The sequence below is a fragment of the Ictidomys tridecemlineatus genome, chromosome 4 (assembly GCF_052094955.1).
Source record: "Ictidomys tridecemlineatus isolate mIctTri1 chromosome 4, mIctTri1.hap1, whole genome shotgun sequence".
Lineage (NCBI taxonomy): Eukaryota > Metazoa > Chordata > Mammalia > Rodentia > Sciuridae > Ictidomys > Ictidomys tridecemlineatus.
In genome coordinates, this window is record NC_135480.1 from 75,534,829 (window position 1) to 75,557,188 (window position 22,360).

Genomic DNA, 22,360 nt, shown 5'->3' on the forward strand with positions numbered 1-22,360 from the left:
TTTATTCTCTCCTGAATCCTGCTGGTATGGTGTCACCATAGTAATTTTCTTGAATTTTGGCAATGCAGTTTCATTTGTCTTAATTTTACCCTCAGAGTATTTTCTTATAAGTGATATATTACAATAGGAAATTTATGCAAGTAACACACCACATCAAAAGATGGTCGGTAAAAATTATGCATGTAACACACAACTTTGAACACATGTATGTAAAAGTTATAGATGAAAAGTAAATCCCTCCCATTCTTTCATGTTCCCTAACTACTTATATTTCCTCTCAGAAAGACAAATAGTTGTTTTACTTATTTCTATGAGCAATTCTATGAATATGCCATTGTATGCTTTGTGTAAAAACATTTTTAAGCAAGTAGAAATACCATATACACAGAACCACATCTAGTTGTTTTCACAAAATAATCTTGGAAATCACTAGTATTATTTAATTTTCTATAGAGCTCCCCATTCATTTCAATTGCTACATAATAATATGTTAATGAATCATAATTTATTACTATTCAATTACAATTCAATTACTATTGATGCACATTAAGATCAAGATACCAGTTTAAATAAGTAAAAGTCAATGACCCTGATTTTGAGTTTTACTGGGAGCTCTGAGTCTCACTTGGAGCACAATCTCAGATTGGCTTCTCCCACATGGTGACCAAACTTTCTCTTCTGAAGCTAGAAGGAAGTTCTCACCTTCTCATATTTCCTCATGTCCTTAGCTTAAATGCAATCCTTCTTAATTTTCAACAATTGTCAGTATTCTTCCAGTTAAGATTTAACTATCAAGTTCTTCTAAGATAACCATGACCCCCATCACCACAGATAGAAGGTAATTTTTCCCTGTCAATTTACTTTAGAGACTTATTTGCAATTGTCACCTTGAATTATGCTCATATAAGTATTCATGCGTGTTTCATACCCTTTGCCAGATTGCAAGCCCATTGAAGACTGTGATATATAAAACATGGAGCTGTCCTTTACAAAACTATCAGCCCGACTTGCATATATTTGTGTTTAACAAATTTGTGTTACACAAATGTATCCTTAGAGTATGACTCTATAGAATTCTATTAAATTATGATAGTACACTGATTGAGAAGTCTGCAGCTATGACCTCTGTCCCTATCTCCAATATTACTATTAGTTATATATTGGATAAATTTTTAAACTCCTAGAATGCTTATATTTGTAAATATATTCTATGCTTGTATGAATATGTCAAAATATATTATAATGTCATGTATAACTAAGTAGAGCAATAAAAATAAATAAAATGGTTATAAAATTTCTGGACTCTCTATATCACCAGATGGTTGTGAAAATCAAATAAAAGAATAGTTTATAAGAAAAATCTTAGCATTAGGAAAAAAAGGAGGGGCCAAGGAATGAGTAAGAGGTAGTGTACTTTCCTACGGTCTGGGTTTGATTTTCTAAAGTAATATGATCAGAATAAAATGAGAAAATTTTCCCAGCAAAGGAGAAATAATCCAAATTGACCTAGTCCAAATATTTTCTCCTTGCTCAAAATCTCTCTATATCAACCTCAAAATCTCTCTATATCAACCTCGAATTAATTCTCTATTTATATGAAAATTTCCAGAGGTAAAGTTTCAATCTGTATAGAATTCCACTGTATATTTATGCAGTTGTATATCATGAATTAAGTTAATTCATGATAATATGCCACTTGATAATGAAAATCTGCTATATCTGATTGATCATTTTCTCTAACCTCTAAAGTTAAACTGACTGAGATCATTTCACTAATTTGTTAATAATGTAACATAAAATTCTATAGGATTGGATTGTTTGGGCCACAATAATATGTGATCACAGGAATTTTTAAAATCTTAACTAATCTTCACAATCATTTAACTATTTATAAAAATGTGCTGTACACTCTTCAAGATATTATATTGCTTAATATATGCCTCTTTTGTCCAGGAAAGTGTGTGAAATAACAAGTGAATCTCACCATTTCAGTCACTTAACCCCAATAAGTTAAAGCAAACCTATCCAAAACAGCCTTACTGAAGGACTAATAGTATTCCAAAGCATTTTTAAATTACTATAAGCAACAACAAGCTACTTGTTATTATAAATGTAATAATACATTAATAATGTATTAATATATTATAAATATTATTAGATATTTTCCTAACTCACACTCCTTTCAATATAAAGAAGTAATAATTTTCAAAGCAAACTTGTGTTGAATTGTTAAGAATCATACTTCCCAAGTATGTTCTATACAAGGATGAAATTAATTCATTCTTATCTTCATTGTAGTTTGACCATGAATCTATTGAAAAATATAGATGTAAGACTAAACTGTTTGGTAATTTCTATAATATGCTTAGACTGGAACTGGCTACATTCATTCCTATATACATTCATATCTACCTCTCTATATGAGATAAAATTGACAATTGGAGCAACTCTATATTAAATATGTGAGATGTTCAATGAAAATCTATAAAACTTAAAAACATCTAATAATATCAAATATTTTTATATTTTTATAGCAAATATTATCTATAGCAAAAGTAGAAATGATATAATGCAAATTCAAATAATTTATGGCCACATAACCATGTAATTTACTTAATTACATTAACTAATATCTATGTTTCTCTAGATATCTTCCATTCAGTCCCTTTGAATCATATTAGTATAATTGAAGCAAACTCACAATGTCCAAAATAATAAGGAATAGTGAGCCTTCCAAAACCTAAAATTTTAATAGAGAAGTTGATGAATGCATCAGAAGACATATTTCATGCATGTAAAAGAACTTACCTTCTGTGTGTACTGCTGACACATATGTCCAGTTGTATCTCTTCACTATGTCCACCATGGCTCGTGCCTGCTGGGCATCAGAAGGCACAACCCTCATGAAGTACTTGAACAAAGTCTTATCACTCAGATCCATGCTGGTTGCTGAGTAAGCAATCTGAGGTATGTTGAAAAGCTGGAGCAAGTTCTGGACTTGAATGGCCACAGAACTAGAGCCAGGCCCAATGACCCCTACTATAGGCTTCTTGGAGCGGAAAGAAGAGGAAGAGCCATCCACACAGCGTACCAAGCCCTCCTCCTCTTCTGAAGAAATGAGGGAATCTCTTATAAACTCAATGCTCTGCTCTAGGGCCACAGCTGAATGCCAGCAGGAATCCCTTATTTCACAGCCAAGAGTGATGTTGGGCAAGAGTGTGGGGTCTGAATTGATTCTTTCCAAGGTATGTAGCATGGCCTCCACTCTCTGGATGCCGTACTGCTCACGGACTGCCCCACACTTCCTCTCATGAACTTTGTCCACAGTCGGCTGGTGGTGGACAGAAAAAAGAGCTCCAATAATGATGTCACCTGGCATGTGAGCCACCACCCTCCTCTCACTGGACTGTGCGCTCCCACGGACATCTTCTTTCAAAAGCAGGACTGACAGGATCAACAGAAGGACCATTTTAGGGAAGGAGTTCAAGCTAATAAAGATAGCATGGTGGAGAAAATTTGGAGATTTCTGATAGTGAAAATCAAATGATGTCCTATGTTGAGTGGTACACCAAGGAATTAGTTAGCAATTTAGATGTGTTCGCTAAAGAACCACCATGTCCCCAGGAAGCATTTAGTTAGGTGCATCCATGTGATCATGGTCTTCAAAACCTGAAAGAAAAGAACATGGGTTTTTAACAACATAAGCACAACTAGTTTAGGGAAGTTCTAATGATGCTAGTGGATAATTACAAACTATTTCTGACTTGTCTGTTTCCTTTGCGATTCCATGAAATAGATGACATAGCTTCTTGGTTCTGCCTTGCTTAGATTAAAATTTTTCTTTGTTCATCTGGCACAAAAATATTACTCTCATGCAGAGGTGAGAAAGGTAGAGCAACCTAGTAGAAAAACTGTTTTGAACAGAAAATTCTAGGAAGAATGCATCCCGAAGTATTAAACATTGGTGATCTCTGGGTGATAGAATCATGGTTATTTCTTTTTATTTTAATGCTTATTAAGCTTCATATTTCTTTACAAATTTTCAGCACTGAGCATAAATTAATTATCTATATTATTGTAATTATATTATTAAAAGTTATATTTAAAGAGCTGGAGATATACCTCACTGGTAGAGCACTTCCCTACCATATGAAGGTCCTGAGTTCCATTCCTAGAACCATGGAAATTGATAAATAAATGAAATAAACCAATTAAGATAAAAACCTGATTATTCCTTGTCTAAATTCAATGGAAAATAATGGACTGATCTTTCCAGGAAAAAATGAGTTATTTGTCTAATTCACATGTAAGATATAACAAAGATGAGTAAAGAGAGGCAGATAATTCAAGTTACATGAACTGTGGGGGAGAAAAAGAAGGTTGTTATATTAAAAATCAAAATGCCCTCCAAATAGGCAGCAAATAATGGTGGCATGAGAATGAATTTTTGGAGAAAAGCATATATAGGTTCAAATCCCAGTTCTGCTATTTAAAAATAATAAGAAAATTGTTCAACTTCCCAGTACCAGAATTTCCTTATCTGAAAAATGGGGATAATATGTGCTAGACTGCCCTTATGGGGATTCACATGAGACATCAACTATGCAAATACTTTGTAAATTAAATAGGACTATATATATTCAAGACATAATCTTTTTGCTATTAAATTTCCAAGGGCATTCTGTGGCTAGGTGTTAAGGACAGAAAATTCTCTGGCAACCCAACTGGTCCTCTAGAGAATCTTCAAAGTAATTACAGAGTCTTGTAATAAAATTCACAGTAATCAGTCCTCCAGCTCTGATCCAGAAAAAAATTTCCACATTTCTAAGGCTCAAAAGGTTGGAAGTGTGCACATTTGTAACTATCCTTCAAGGGTAGACAGTATATCTATGAACACAGCCATCTATTTCAGTTTAAATTCTTGAAAAGAAGGAGATTTTGCCTCACGCTTCCTACAGCAAAGTCTAGCATAATTTGTAAAAGAGAACTGACAGATTAATGATTTTATTTAGTTAATGGGTTTGGGTAAGAGACTTAGTTCGGTATGTTGTCATCTATGTTAGTCAAGGATCTTAAGTTGTTTTAAAATGACTAACTCCCTAAGCAGTATCTCTTAAAACAGGTAATAATGATTTTTCAGGAATTTTTTTTAATCTTCATGCCTCTACAAGAGTACTAACGGTTTCAAAATTCATCAAAACCTAAGAAATTTTAGCCAGACACAAGATGAATGTAACTTGAATCATGTTTCTAATTACTCCTACCCTCATTTTCACTGTTTCCTTCAACTGTATCCTATGGCAACAGAGAAGCGCTCCCTGAGTATCGTGCCAAATGCTAAAATAAAAAATCTCATTAATAACTAGATGTTCCTGAATAATGAGGTGCTTGGCAATATATAGAAAAATTAATTTTTGGTATAAAAGTTGGCATTTTAGACAAGAGGAAAAGAAACAAAGAATGATGTTAATGTTCTCACTGGGAAGTTATCTGAATATTTTCAAATTTCCCTTTCACTCTCCTTGGACCAAAAACCTGAAGATCATTGCTAATTCTTGTGGTCATGTGAACTACATTGAATACAAAAAAATAAATAATTAAAGAGAACGAAAGCACAGTCTCTCATTATATTAAGAATTAGTGGACAAAATAACAAAATAACACGCACTTCTTAAGCAAGAGTATCACAATGATATGAGACCAGAAGCAACCCATTAAACTTATGAAGCTGAAATAGGAATCCCAAGCATCTTATTAGGTACAGTTGTTTTAGGAAAACCGTATACATTGAGAAACTGTATATGTGTGTGTGAGTGTGTGTGTTTGTATAATATATATATATGTGTGTGTGTGTGTGTGTGTGTGTGTATGTCTTTCAGTGACTATGTATGTGTGTGTATATATATATGTATGTCTTTCAAAAAATATATATAATATATATTATATACATATATATTATATACATTATATATATGTATAGTAACTGAAAGACTGCCTTGCTTATATATGCTAAATTATTTAACTCATTCAGCAAAGATCTACCGGGTATAGATAGTAATGATCATTGCCTGGATCGTGACGGTCATTGGCTTTCATGCTCCAGCCATTTATTTATTAACTCTTTTAACAAGTATTCTTGGCACACTTATGTTGTGAATCCCTCCTGGGAATTGAATATCAAAAGTGAACAAGTTATGCATGCTCTCTATAATTATGGGCCTTATGAAGGTATTCAAAGGGATAAATTCAGCTGAAAACTGATGAGAAAAAGGAGCTAGGCCTATGAAAAAAGTAGATAAAACACAAAGAATTGGAGGGATTGTGGTATAAAATGAAGTTAGAAAGACAAGAAAGAACTAGACTGCATAGGATCTTCTAGGCTCTTATAAAGAGTTTTAATGTCCTTTGCAACAAAAAGCTATTGAAGATATGTAAGCAAATGATAAACACAATTCAATTTTAAAATTATTCTAGCTTTCTGTTATTCTGGATAATGAATTGAAGAAATCTGATTAGGAGACATTTATAATAATCTAGTAAGGAATGAAAGTGAAATGACTATGATTGATGACAGTACAAACTGAGGGACCTGGTTAGAGTTAAATATATTGTTCCAAGTAAAATTCACTGTACTTGCTGATGAACTAGATATGGGTAGTAAGGTTTAGCGAGGAACTAGGGTAACACCTAGGCTTCTAGTCTACAAAACTAGAGCATTTGAGTCCATTAAAAGAGATGTGATAGACTGGCATATGAACTTGTAAGAAAGAAGAAAATTAACTGTTTTCTTTTTAACATGTTAAACTTGGCATAATTTTGAGCTATACAGGTACAGAAATCAAATAGGAAAGTTCCGTAGTCCGTCTGGGCAAAATAACCGAGAGGTGACAAGCAACTTGAAGGATGAAGCGGGAACTACTTTATTGCGAGTGAACTCAGCGGGAACTGAGTGAGAACTCAAAGTAACTGGCACCCAAGGTAGCAGGAGCCGCTTCTCTGTTGGACAGCAGAGGTGAATATACCCAACTAATTACACACAGCTTAACTTAATTAACATTATCTAGATACAGCAGTCAGTCATTAAGGAATCCTCATTATCTTAATGGCTCCTTGGCGTTACTTCAAAAACCACTCCTCCTGGCAAAGTGCCAGGCGCCATCTTGACTTGATTTGCATCCCCAAAAGGAAAGTATTATTAAGGAGGAGACTGTACTTGCTGATGAACTAGATATGGGTAGTAAGGTTTAGAGAGGTAAGGTTTTAAGGGGGAGAGTGTTTGGTTTGAGATTAAATCAAAGGCAACCAATATGTAAAATCTTAGGAATGCTTACAATCATCTGGAGAAAAAGGATGGGGGTGGGCAGATAGTTTTGGAAAAACCAGCTCAGGAAAATGGCAACCCAAAAAGTAAGGTGTGAAAAAGCATATCATATCTGGGAAGCCAGGAGAGGATGTTCTAAGCACTTCACATTCATAGACATACAGGAGGCTTCTATATTGCACAAGAAATGCATCTGGATTACTTGCCAGATATATTCTAAGTGCACTGTATATCAGGACAACTGAACACAACAGTATGTCCCTATGTCCATTTGTGTCATACAGATGTCAAAGATCCCCCAAGATGTAGGTATCGTTTTATTATGTCTATTTTGTAAATGATGCAATCGGTTTTAATAAGTTAAAAACTTGCCAATTACTTAGCAAGAAATAAGGCTAGAATTGTCTAGGCCTATTGAACAAAACGATACTATTTTCACTATCTTTTGTTTTTTCACCACTCCTTCCTATAATACAGATATTAACAAAAACTTATGCAAATGTGTCCAGCATTGTGAGACACACCTGTAATCCCAGAGACTCGGGAAGCTGAGCTGGAACAATTGCAAGTTCAAGGTAACCCTGGGCAACTTCATAAGGCCCTCTCTCAAAATAAAAAATAAAAAGAGCTAAGATTGTACCTCAGTGATAAAGCTTCCCTGGGTTCTATCCCCAATCTATAGTACCAAAAATAAATAAATATATAAATAAAAATGAAGAGCAGGGCCAACCAATTTGAACTTCCATATAGAAGATTATAGGTGTTGCCTTGGAATCTAGAGAGTGAAGAGTATGCCAAAAAAAGAAAACAGAAGATAGAAATTTGCATAGGTATTTACTAAAAGCTTATTTATATTGTCCTCTCATTCACTACCATATTATGAAATCCAGACACCTAGAAAGGGATATTTTAGAATAAATTATAATATAAAAATATGACAGAAGTATGCTACAACTCGGATTATTATAAAGCTATTAGCAAATCATTCCGTGTGCTGTCAAAGTACTAAAAATTAATACAGGATAAATTTAAAATAGACAAGTAGAGGATACATGAGATCTATCAGCATCATTCATTTGTTCAATAAATGCTTACTGGGTGACTATTTTTTTTTTAATTTTTGACTTAGGATTCACTTATGGACAAGGTAGACATAAGTTCATGCTCTCAAGGAGTGCACAAAAATCTAAGGGGCGTGACTGGAGAATAACAAGGTAAGCAAATAAACTACTCTATACTAAAAAATATTAATCATGAAAGAGGGAAAAGTTAGACTGTGAAACAAGATAGAAAGTGGTAGAGATATAGAAAAACCTTAAATAGTGTGGCTAAATTATAAACTGAAAAAGTAACATTTGAATAAAGACCTAAAAGGAAAAAAAGAAGCAAATCATGCAAATATCTAGGAAAGAACATTCCAGGTAATAGTAAAAGCAAAGACAAAGTCTGTAAGGTTTATGCCTAGTGTGTTAAAATAGCAAAGAGGCTCGTGTGCTGGCAGTGACTGTAATTGTGGGGAGAAGCAGTCGTGCAGTCTGTGACATAGAGTGATGATCCTGAGACTGCTTTGACTTTAAAAGACGTTGGCATTTAACATTGCATGAGAATGGTTTTTGTGAAGGGTTTTCAACAGAGGAGTGTTACACTCTGCCTAACATTTTAACAAGAACAAGAACACAAAAGCAGACACTGAGGGAGCAATTAGGAATCAATGGCATTGTCAGGTGAGAGAGATGACAATGGTTGGATTGGGGAGATGGTGGTACAAGTGGAGGGGTCACTAATAGGATTCTGACTGTATTTGGAAGGCAAAGTACAAAGGTTTGCTGTCAGATCTGACTTGTAATGTGAGAGCAAGAAAAGTGTCAATAAAAATGCTGACATTTTCAGCTATGGAGGCAGGAAATGAAGAATTGTGTCACTCTGAAGTGAACAGCACGGTGGAAAAGATTTGGATGGAGACAAAGACATTCAGTTTTTATAAATTAAGCTTTAAATACTGAGTGGAAATTCAAGAAGAAATATGGAATAAGTGGTGAAATTCTGGAGAAGTTGAAACTGGAGATGAAAAATGCAGGAGACATAAGTATATAGATAGATTTTTTTTTATTATAAAAGTTGTTGAAATCACGTGGGAAGTGAAAAGAGAAAAGAAACTAGTCTGATAGACTGCATTCCAAAGAATTTCAACTTCTAAATTGCCAGAGATAAGGAGAAACTAGCAAAGGAGACTGAATAAGTTTTGAAACAGAAACTTTGTCTTGTGAAGTGTGTGAGTGGAGTGGGCAATAAAATAAGAATTGTTCTCATTATGTTAAACAGAAGTAAAAGAATAGTTCAGTGTTCACAAGAAATATCATGAATGAGTATATTGGCATACATAGACCTAAGTCTGTATACTAACATTTATTTTTATTGTTTCCTTTCACTTAATCTGTGTTTTCCAAATTTTATTTTTTGGGGTTTTGTTTGTTTGTTTGTTTTTTAAGTTTGAGACTTAAGGATCTGCCTTCCAAATGTCTGCCCCAATCTTTCTGGTGATGCTACCTACCCTCCATCTGCTCCTGTTTAGGAGTCTACTAGTGAAGTTAAATTAGTCTCCTATACAAAGTATATACTGCATTATTTCAATGGCTTTGTTCTTGCTTGTCCTGACCCTTGATAATCCCTTTTATTAATGTCAGAATTGTTGAGAGTGAAGGCTTAGAGTCTAGCTGGTCTGAGTTTGAAGTTTGAATTCTGGCACTGCTATGGTTGGCTTTGTGACATTGGGTACTCCACATCTCTGAGTCTCATGACTTTGTTAGTAATTGGAATGAGACTGATAACAACCTCAAAGAGTTTTAATGAGAAATGAATGAGATAATATTTTAAAATACTTCTATTCTGAAATCTTCCCTGATTTCTTACCTTGCAGAATTTGCTACATTCTCTGTGCTCATACAGCGTTCTTGACCCATACTTTCACACAGTAGTTATTACTAAGTTAATATTATGGTTACTTATACATTTATTTTCTCCTACAATTGATTTTAAGACTTTCAAATGTTAAATGTGTGCCATACGCAGCACTTGCTATGATCCTCTCACAAAATTAAATGTTCAATAAATCCTGCTGAATGCGCAAAATAGTAAATTAATTGCCTCCAATTGGCTTTCTCTTAAACTATCTGCCTGAGGCTCCAGGATAGTACCCCTTCCCTACCTAGAAAGACGAAAAGTTTATATAATGTAACTTCCTCTATCCAATGGGTTTAGATGACAGCAGACCTCTAAAAGAGAAGTAGAGACTGATAAAATCATAGAGAATAACTGCATATTCCCCACAGCTTTCCAAGATATTAGGAAAGTAACATCATTTAACTATAAAAGGCCCTGGAGTTGATTCAATTTAACTGAGACCCATAGAGATTAAATTATTTGTAGCAGAACTGATATTAGAATCTAAAAAAATTCTCAAAATCCATTTGTAATCATATTGTACAACTTGATATCCTGTCTTATATAATATTCTAAGCTTACAATATTTTATATATTTTTATTTAAATGTAATACTAATATCAAGGTTCTCTAACAATCAATTTTGATTATTCCCTATGTAATATAAAGATCTTTCCTATAAGTTCATTTGACAATAGAGTTAATGATAACAATAATTAAACTATACAGATAGGTCTGAAGTGTATGTATCTCAGTGGTAGAGCACTTTCCCAGTAGATACTAGGTCCTAGGTTTGATATGTCTATCTACACACACACACACACACACACACACACACACACACACACACACACACATATATATATATATATATATATATATATATATATATAATAGGAGAGAGAGAGAGAGATATTGCCATGTGATAGGCACTTTGCTTCACACAAAATGTTATATAATTTTCATACAAACTACATAGTAAATATTTTATGCACATTTTACAGATGATGGATCTAAGGCTCAGAGAGAGACAGTGGTTTAGCCAAGATTCTCAAACAAGTAAGCAGCAAAATCAAGGTTCACATTTCTTTTTAAAAGTTGCATACTATTCAATTATATGAGTGTACCAAAATGCACTTAAATAACCATTATTGTTAGATATTAAGGTTGTTTGCAGATTTTCTTACTATCATAAACAATGTTGTACTTGCTTTTGAAAGTGTTTCCATAGCCCAAATATCCACACATTTATTTTGGGGGGTGTACAAATGCTTTTCCATTGTATAATTTGTCCATTTAGATTTTAAAAGATAGTGTCCACAACATTCAAAGACCTTTCTCTTTAACCCCACCATTTCTAGGCACTACCAAATGTTCTTTCCATGAGAACCTGCTTTTCCTTGCTTCTATACAAATTTATGTGTGTTATCGTTTCTCCTTTCATCACAAGATTCACTTATTCTTTTAAAAGGGCTCAGGGAAAAGAAAAGAAAATGAAAAATAATACTTAATTTTCAGATACAGACCCTTTTTTCATTGTTGATCTCACTCTCAGTCCCTCCCTAACCCCTTTGGGAAAAAGAAGACACTGTGAGAAATTTTTTATACATCAGGAAGTAAAATAAGTTTGAAAAAGAATAAGTAGTTTCTTTAGGTTATAGCTCTTATTGGCAAGGTGATAGGTTGGTAGAAAAATTGTAGGTTTGTGCTATAGATAATGGGAAGCAATAACTCATATAATTACTCGAAGAAAGCCTTCAATTTTGTATTGGACTTACAGTCTAATAATATAGAGACTTTTAATTCACTTGAAATTAATATCTGTATGGAAAATTTAACTTACAGGGTATGTTAGTTCAAGGAGTATTTTTAGAAGCACAAGTATTCTTCATTCAATATTATAAATGGGTTCATAGTATATTATCATTAATAACAACAGAGAAATAAATAGGCATGTATTTAATATGCAATAAAAGTACTTTTCCTCAGGTAATGTATGAAAGTATATCCTAAATGAATATAAAAAAAAGATATTGGTGGGTAGACTTTTACTTACAGTGCAAACTACATTGTATCAGAATCATAGCTCACATTGTCTTTCATTTTCAACAGTCTTCTGAAACACTAGCCATCTTTCTAGCACAGATGCCTCTTATATAACTTAATCCTCACACAAGCAAATCACACAGCTCAGGCCATCAACAGGAACATGATTCCTTCTGCCTGAGGAATAGCCTCATCCCAAACAATCAGAGGTGTCAACACTGCACATGCCATGGATGCCTATGATATATTTTTCAGAAAACAAGTGCATACCACAGATAAGAGGCACTCTGAGATGCAAGGATACTGCAGCCCTTATAGTGTAAGGAAAGCTTCATTGTCATCACTATGTCAAGCACACATCTGTGATCTTGTAAACAAAGAATAGGACACATGGTATTGTGCAAAGATGAAATCTATAATTTTATGCATTAGTTAAAAAGTGCTAGCAGTAGAATAAAGCTCACTAAATCACCATAAATCATTTAAATAGGAGGTTTAGTAGTCCGTGAAGACCTGAAACAGCCTTCTGTAGAAAAGCAATAAAAATAATACCATCCAATATTTTTAACTAGTCCAATTTAATTATCAAGCAGGGATTTTAGAGTTCTATCCATTTTGCAGTTTCAGCTGCTCTTATTATTTATGGCATACCTCTAAAGACTGCAAAACATTATTGCTCCTATTAGATTACCAATTGCCAGGTGGTTTTACATTTCTATGACTTGATATCTATTTAATTATTATAGTTAATATTTATAAAGTGCTGGCTTTGTGCTATTTAACATAAGCCTTGCAACCTTGTAAAGCAGCCATGATTTCTACCTATATTAGTAACTCTAGAAATTAGGGTTCAGAGGTGAAAATCTTATCAAAAGTCTCACACCTATAGTAAATGAAAGGATGTAGATATTATTCCAACTGTCTCTGACTCTCAGGCCCAAACTTCACACAGTTAGAGATAATGCCTTCCAAAGGACCAAATGGATTGGTTATTTGAACTTTATGTATTGATTGCACAATATTCTGGAGATTTTACTTTCCATTAAATTTTTATGTAATGCCAACAATTAAAGTCAAACCATACAAACAAATCAAGTTAATACAGATAACTCTATTTTCTGGTATCACTGAATCAAGGTTTCTCAACCACAGCACTAATGACATTTAGAACTAGATAAATAGCTTGTGTGTGTGTGTGTGTGTGTGTGTGTGTGTGTGTGTGTGTGTGTGTGTGTGAAGGGCTGTTGTTCTGTCCCTTGTATGATTTTTAGCCACATCCTTGGTCTCTGTCTACTGGACCAATGGACTAGTAGCACCACCTCTTATTTATAATAAATGAAATATGCCCTGATATATTGCCAAATATCCTGTGCAGTTTCAAAATCACTCTCAGATGAAAGTCAGTGATTCACATGAAAATTATTCTAGAAAGGTCCACATAATCATCAAGGAGTTCAACTAAAAGCAAATTGTATCCTAATTAGAATAAGATGTACTCTGTTTGTATAAATGTGTCAAAATACACTCTAATGTTATGTATAACTAAAAAGAACAAAGAAAAATAAAAAATAAATACACAGAAGAAAAAAGAGAAAATCATTGGGATACATTCGTTCTATATAGATTTTACCTGAATCTTCAAAATAATACTAAAGAAGATAAGTTGGAATAGGCTTGCCTTCTTTATTTTGTTATTTCTATATTATCTTGTTGCAGTTTCAGTTTGAGAAACACAAACTAAGTTAACAGTACAGGATGATATTGCCTTCCATTAAATAAACATAGTTCTAAGTATCCATAAGTTACAATAAATGAATGTGATAAGAGTATCCTATTATGTACTTCCCAATTTTAAAGGCTGCTTTTAATATGAAATGCAAAGCTTTATTAACTTTTCACAAGATAATAACAAAATAACCTTATATACTAATTTGCACATTTGTTTATTATTGAATTTCATTTTTGGTTTAAATGAGTATTAATATTAAGTTATGTACTTCTGTGTCTTTAAGGAATTCTACTACATTATGGTAAATTTAAGGCAACATTGGAGTATTTTTAAAGCAAATTCATATCATTAAAATATTTTCATTATTCCTGCAAAATAAATTTAAATGAATATTATTACTATAGTACCCACTGTGTCATTGGGATTAAAAGCTTTTCTTTCCTCAGAACACTTTTGCTCAAAAGTTTAAAATCAGAGTTATTGTGACAATTAATTATCAAAGTATTCTTCTTAATTCTGATATCTTACAAGACCAACTGAATCACATATACAAAAAATACATACTAAGATCAGCTATATACCATTTTGATTTCTGGTTGTCTCCAAATCTCTGCATGCTTATTTTTAAATATGCTTAGATTTATGAGAAAAATAAATGTTCACACATTCCCTTTATGGAAGAAGAAGGTGCTGCTGACTAGAAATTGATAGAATTTTTTAAAAATGAGATACATGTCCAAGTTGCAGGTCAATATTACAGTTACGAGTTTGAGTTTGGGAATCAGATGATCCTGGATTTTAATAACTGCCTTGTCATGTTACAACTGCGGGACATTGGACAAGCTATTTCATCTCTCTTATCCTCACTTTTTGGTGTGAAGTTCACACAATGAAAACAAAATGCAATTCCTAGGGTTGTTGTGAGGATTAAATTTGGTAATATAGTTACCCATGAAACATTGTATCCATAGGACTGTATAGGTTTAATAGTCATAATTAGTATTTATATACTGTCCACTTCAGGTCAGGCACTTTACTTAATTTGTGTAATTAATTAATCAATAGTACTAATATAATTATAATCTTTTCCTCATTTAAAAATAAGGAAACTGAGTTATAGCCACTAAAGCACCTTGTCAAGGTCACACAGATAGCCACAAGGCTGAGATTCACATTCAGGCATTCTGGTGTGAGAGTTTGCAGTCTGCCCCTGCATTTATACCACACTCACTGAAAACCACAGTGAAAGAATTCTGTAATGTTTAGTTATATCACAGATTACAATTGTCTGGTATTATGAAAACAGCATGAGTTCAAGTTCCAAACAAATGATAGCTAACTATTTACTTATCTGTATAAAATTTATAATATCCAGATTTATTATGCATAGCATATTTATTTATATATGTGTTTAATTATATTATTGGTTTTTCTCATTTTCTTGTTTCTGTGATGATGGAGAAAAGAAGTCAGTTTTCACAACAGGAAAATAATAATAAATAATGCCATGTATTGCCATATGTGGATTAAATAAAATAATATATCTAGTACTGAGCCTGGTGCCTAATGTGCTTAATAAATGGTAGTTATTACAGAAAGTATGAATTTACACCAAGATTTTGCTCAGTGTTCCTTCTGGCCAAAGGTAAATATAATTCAAACAAAATTAGGACTGCTAAAATGTGGATTTTTTTTCCTCCTCTCTGTGAAATGAAATAAGAATAAGCCTGAGACATAATATTATATTAAAATACTTTTAAACAACTGAGATAATCAAACATGAAAAAATATATTATTTTATTTATATATAGTGGAAAATGCATAATAAAAACTCAAACTTTCTTTTCTTGGGGTATAAAAATATGAAATAAAAATATTTCTTTGGATGCTCATATTTTATTATGTCTCCTAAACTCCACTTGCTGACTGAAATGGCAACTAAATGGTATTTGGGAACTAATTTCTGAATAGGAATAGTATCATGAATTTCTAAACTGGAATGTTTCTCCTTTATATCTTCAGAATACACAAACTTCAAGTTAAATTAATTTAGCATATGCTACATATATTCACATATATCAAAAGAAAGTTCCTGTTTTATAAAATTATTTGACCTATCTACATGTGAATTTAAATAATACAGATAAACATGGTACTTTACATTATAATATATATTAATCCCACAGCAAAATATATGAGGGAGTATATTTAGGTATGTATATTTAGCCCATGAGGATACAAAGTCTGGGATAAAATAGGTTTATTGTTTATTGTCATTTAATTAAGCTTTCTTATCTAAATTTTCTGACCATTCTTTTAGAGATGATATAGAAGCAATCCTATAAAATATTCAATATGTTTTGAAGAAAAGCAAAATAAGAATTATAAAAATCATTTAGTCACAACAGTGAGACCAATGATTGTATTAGAAAATGTCTTAAAAAATGTAAAACATTTCAATGTTTTCCAATCAGAGAAAAACAGAAAATGGTATCTGGTTATACAAGTATTTTCAAAGTATGGACAGTCTGTGTGGACATGTTATCTACAAGTGAACTTCTCAGCTTCCCCATGGGTGTTTGCCATACTGTCCAGAATGTGTGTTACAAAATAATGGAAGAATTTTGTATCTATCTATGGAAGGAAGTGAGTTATTGGATTATTCAAATACTCTTCCTTCCCAAAACAATTTCAGCATGTCTTTTCATAAATGAACATTTAAGAGTTTGGTTTCTTCTTGAGTATATAAGCCACAGGCAAAACATGGCCTTTTGACAACACAAAACTCTAGGGGATGCAATTAAAACATCTAGATTGTATACATTCTCATGCAGAATGTAAATAACCAAGGATTTTTTTTTTCCTTAAGAGAGGTGGTTATTTAGAAAGTGATTAAGGCGCATTCTTTGCCTAAGAAACTTTAAAAGCTCTGTCCAGAGTACTGAAAATGTTTCTGCCAGAGAAGGCTGCAGATTTGTTGAAGTGTACCTTACTAACCTGATGAGTTCAGGAAGCAGTATTTAAAATGCCTAAACCAATGGCCCTTTAAAATGTATACCGACATCTCTAACATAGACACAAATGATCCTTAAATGTGTAATTACACAGAAATAACATAGAAATTAAAGGAGAAAGTTGCCTGCACTTTGAAGAAAATAGCACAAGGCACAACTAACAGGAAGTATGCCTGAACACTTCAAAATTCCCAATAAAATATCAGATAATCCAGAACTTCTGCAGAAAACATTTTTATACCTCACTAGAGAAAAGGGGATGCATTTAGACCAAAGCAATGCTCCCTAGGCTGTTATAATCCCACAGCAGCCCATTGTAGGAATATAGATAATCTCTATGTCAATCTTGAGGAACTCCAAACCATAAAATCCAATGCAAAGAATATAGAAATAGGCAGAAATGAGAAGCTGCATTCCACTGGCCTGTGTCAATTTCTTTTCAAAAAGTAAAGTGACAGCAAATCTGCCTGGCTACTCAAGCTTACAGATCAGCTGAGGTGGTACCAAGATTGTGTCTAAATAAGTCCAACACTGGTTATACTCTTCTCAAATTCCCCTTGAACCCATAGCCACTCAGGATAGAAACCTGAACAACTGGAACTCCAGCAGCAGGTGGAAGTACCCTCCAGAGGAACCTATCACTTTCTTCTGAGAGGTCCCAAGAGTAGGTTAGGCTCAGGCCAACCAGCTAGCCTTTGCATTCCTGGGCCTGCCCAGGGTTCTCTTTACAGGTCGCTGTAGTCTAGGCTCTCTTCACCACATGCCGCTTATGATGCTGAGGAATTAGTAAGCTTTGTGTCTAAAGGGAAGAGAAAGATGCATCCCTGGGAGTAGAAAGAGCGGGAGGGTTCAGAATGGTATTCAGAGCAAGGCACTCTAGCCAGAGTGAAAGAGATGTGCTTTCAGCACCACCCGCTGTCCCCCTTCTTTCTGCAGCAAGCGCCACAGAGCGGCTGTGACTGGATTTATAAAGAAAGGATTCTCCTTCCTTTCCCTCTCTACCTTTGCTTTTCTGGATTTCTAGCCCTTAGGCGGTTGGGGGAGTCCATCTGCATTTTGAAACCATGCGCCCCTTTCCTTGAGAGCTGGGATTCTGGTCCGAAGGCATGCAGAATCCCTGTCTCAATGTTTGCAGCTCTTCCCTCCTTTATCCCATTGCTTGCTCCCTTTCCACCAACAGGTTTACTCAGACTGTCCGCAAATGGAGCAGACATGAACCTTATGGGCTCTGGCCGTTCCCACTCCATCCATGTCCCCCTCCCCCAAACCAAACTGTGAGCTATTTAGCAAGCTAATAGCTCCTAAATCCTTCTCGGGAACACAGACACTTAGCAAGCTTACCCCCTGTCGGCCAGGCAGTGGACAGTGAGACGCGGTATATCTAGCCCCATGTAAAGTTGGGCGGTGGGGGTCAGCGGGGTAGAGCCGGTTTTTCCAGTGCTGGGCTCCCCCCCACCCCACCCCAAGATGATCTCAGGCTCATCCCTTGTGCTCAGCGCTCGCAGAACAGCCAAGCTGAGGGCGTTGTGTGCAGCAATCTTCCCGCTACCAAGAAACGGGGGGAAGGGGAGAGAGCGGAGGAGGGAGGGGTGGTAGTTTGTATTTATAGAGAACAGAGTTCTCTGCGCAACTTTTTGGTGCCACCAAGTGGCACAGTGAGTTCCTTTAGGAACACAGCCTCCTGGGCGAATCTGGATGGGTAGACTAGCTCTGCAGCCAGATGCTCACATGGTGGGGGAGCCGAAGGCAACCCCCCTCCCCACCAGGAGTTGAATTTTCACATGTTCTCCTTTTCAGAAACTGGCATGCAAATTCCTAAATTCTAAGAATAAGCCCTTATTAAAGGAATAAAGATACTTGTAACCTCTTCAGTCAAGTGCAAGAAGTGTCAAGGACACTGTAGGTGCGAGATATGTCCAAGGAGTATAGAAACCCATGTCCTAGGAGGAATTTCCATGGCCCTCTCCCTCCTTAAACCCTCTTCCCAGACCAAAATATACTCGCATCCCACTTCGAACCCTTCTTCTTGCCACCCCAAATACCTAACCTTTAAACTGGGATGTCATTTTCCTTGTGTCAGAATTAATTTTAGATAATTTCCCAAATACTCAAATTTAAAATTTCTTACAGCTTGTCACCAAAGTGTCTTCTTCAACTGCCACTTTTAAAAAGCATGTGACTAGGCTCTGTGGATCTGAATCTCCTCAAACAAATCTCAAAACTTCAGGTTCCTTTAGCAGCAAGCTAAGTGTCTGATTGTCCTCGCTCATTTCTGCAGATCTCTCAACATGCAACAATACAGCCAGTATCTTGCAAATGCCTTTACTAATTTGAGGAATAACACCTTGAAGCTTTCCTTTATCCATGTTTTCTGGATAGTCTCCCTGTTTTGTATGCAGGTCTTCAAACCCATACAATCAAAGCCATTATTACATGAGACCTCAGTGTCCAGAAATGTGGAATAACCTCTACATTTTGTAGATAGAGAAACTGACTATACGAAGGTTAAAAGATTTGCTCAAGGTCACACATTTCCCTATAGAACATCTCTGGGACTGCTGGGGGACTGGGGTCTGAATGAACACCATGATGCCAAACCTTACTGGCAGGCTTTTTCTCCTTCTACCACCCCAGCAGCCCATTCAGTCATATTCAGCTTCCTTCTCTTCCCTCTTTCTTTCATGTCCCTCTCTGTCATTATCCTTTGCTAAAGTTCTATAAGGGAACTGAGAGTAAAGATGTCTTCCTAACCCCATAGAGGTGATATGAACTTGAGTTTAGAGGTCCAGAGTTGCAGGTGTATCCCTTAAAATGGCCCATAGTTCTAGAAAACCTCTCCCTCCTGCTATTGTAGTCATGGAAGTGTCATTACATTAGAAATGTAACACTGGTATTCACATCCAACCATGTCCCTCCTTTGCTGCCTCTTTTTGGGGTGAAGCATCAGCAAGTGCTTCGATTAGCCTTCAAACATCTAATGGCTTCAAAGAGAGAGAAGCCCCCTCCCTTGGTAAATGCATGCCTTCTGTGCACATGTATCGGCATGAGAGAGAGAGAGAGAGAGAGAGAGAGAGAGAGAGAGAGAGAGAGAGAGAGAGAGAGGAGAAAATGTGCAAACGCCTCCTTTGGCTCAGTTCCCCCCTTCTCTGATTTTTTTTTTTAGTTCATTTTCTATGGAAACGAGCCTACTTGAATCTCTCTTATGCAAATAAAAACAAAATTATTTTCATAAACCTCCCATTGGAGGGACACCGCGGTAGCCTGGGCTCCTGAGTCAAAATTCATTTCTGGTTCACAGGGCACATGTCCTTGTAGGATGACTTTACTAAACTTACAGGACCTCACAGCGTCCCTAGCTCCGCCAGTCCTCCACCTGCCCACCACCTGCCCTTCTGGGTCCCTTTAGCCCAAGCTCCCGCCCCTTTCCTGATTGCTCTCCATCTCTGCACTGGGGGAGGGGCTCTGGCGGCATCCTACATCCCTGGTAACTCTACAGCTGAGAGAAAGAAAAATCGCGCTGTGCTTACCAGGTGCGCTCCCGGAGCCTTGCGCCCCCGGCCAACAGCTCCTTGCAAGCTTCCTGCGCTTTCATAGCGGCCTTGGCTGCTGCTGGAGCGCTAGTGGCAGCGATGGAGGCAGTGGTGGCAGCCGGCAGAAGGGATGCGGGACCCGCGGTGGTGGCGCTCGCTCTCTCGCGCCAGCGCTGGGAGCACGTGCCGCGCTCGGGCAGACGCAGCTGGAAGCGCAGCGCAGGGCTGGCTCCTACTCCTGCAGCGCGCCGCGGGGGGCGGCAGACTCGCCTGGGCTCGATTTAGTGGGTGAACTAGAATCCTCTTCTTGGTCTCAGGGTTCAGACAAAGGTAGCTTTGGGTTCCCTTTCTAGGTCTTCAGATTTCCTCCGGAGCTGTGGAAGGAGGAGAGCTGTTCAGGGAGGCGTGGGTGGTGTGTCACTCAGAGAGAAGCTGGGGGAGCAGGTAGATAATAAGCTTCTTTTTGAAGATGCCACTTAAAACTCCTGACAATGATTGGGAGAAGGGGTGTCATTGCTGGAGGGCAGACATAGGAAGTCCGGGAACCCTAAGATGATTCAGAGGAGTCAGTGGTGAGAAAGAACGGTCTCTTTAATATTACTTAATAATGACATTTTGCATTTGTCTGCACTTCTTAAAAACGATTCTGTACATCCATTAAAATTTCTTCCTCCGTAGCAGATAAATGCTTTTTACTTCCTCAAATGACTTTGCTTTCCTTCCCCTGCCATCCCCATAACTGTCCAATATTGTCAAAAATGCTGAAGTTATCTTAAGATTACAAAAACAAAACAAAACAGAAACAATTTAAAAAAGACTTTATTTCTATCTCTGTTAAAAAATTGTTATAAATTACTTTCCTGCAAATATTGCAGTAACGTTATTATTGCCTTTATATTTCCCTAGGTGACTTTTGGGAACCAGATCTTTGCAGCAGCTGGATTAAAGATTAAAAGATAACACCAAAGTCAAGGGTACTGGTTCTCATACATACATTATTAACACCTGGTGTTAAATTTTCCACTAGACCCTTGACAATAAGGAAAGTCATTCTTTGAGATCTTCAGGTATTCAAAAGAAAAAAAAAAGTATCTACCACACCTTGTTGAGTTTTATAGTGGTGTGTTTATTTTTGCATTTCCATGTTTACCAATGATGGTGGCATTTAATTTTTGAGGTTTCTTATCCAAGCAAATTTTAATACTTTCTAGGAAGTCCAAGAAAGATGTGATAAATCTTCCTGAATATCAAAAATGAGGAGAATGACATAGATGAGAAAATACAAAAATGAGAGTTCTGAAGAAAATAGAGGATAACTTATGAGTAGATGATTCTAGTAAAGAAATGAAGCCTAATGAACAAAAATGTGATTTTACAACCCAATTGTCTGAGGCATTGGCAATGAGGACAAGGTCATAGATTTGGTCTTTGCATAGAACACTTTCTGATTTTGAGTGAACATAGGGCATTACAAGTTCCCCATTCTTCTTTTTCAGTTGGTGCTGAATCTAAGCATACAAACTCCTTGCTGTACTCCTAGGCAAGGGGTTCTCCTGTTAACCACAGTCACTGAAATTCCAGATTCTTAAAATCTTTCCATCCCTACTGTCTCCCAGAGTTATACAGAGTATTGCTTGAAATATGTCATTCCCAAGCATATTAGAAATAGTAAAATAAAAGACAGCAGAAATGTACTGCATGATTTACCAAGATATATTCACATGTTCTAAAAGCTAAAATGAAAAGGGCATTCCCCATGTTGAACAATTGTGATATTTTC

General features: G+C 35.7%; 1 protein-coding gene across 3 annotated transcripts in view; it reads right to left on the minus strand.

The window, feature by feature from the left end:
* Positions 1-21,011, minus strand: part of Grm5 (glutamate metabotropic receptor 5) — a 443,701-nt gene extending 422,690 nt beyond the window's left edge. The window contains exons 1-2 of one of the 3 annotated variants that reach the window (XM_021735879.3): positions 20,578-21,011; positions 2,809-3,669 (exon numbers count right to left, since the gene is read on the minus strand). In XM_021735879.3, the coding sequence (XP_021591554.2) occupies positions 2,809-3,469 (661 nt within the window). In that variant the 5' untranslated portion in view covers positions 3,470-3,669; positions 20,578-21,011. Of the gene's footprint in view, positions 1-2,808; positions 3,670-18,391; positions 18,604-20,577 lie in introns of those variants that run through there. The other 2 variants (XM_005339208.4, XM_040285077.2) reach the window with 2 other exon arrangements.
* Positions 21,012-22,360: the final 1,349 nt, after the last annotated feature.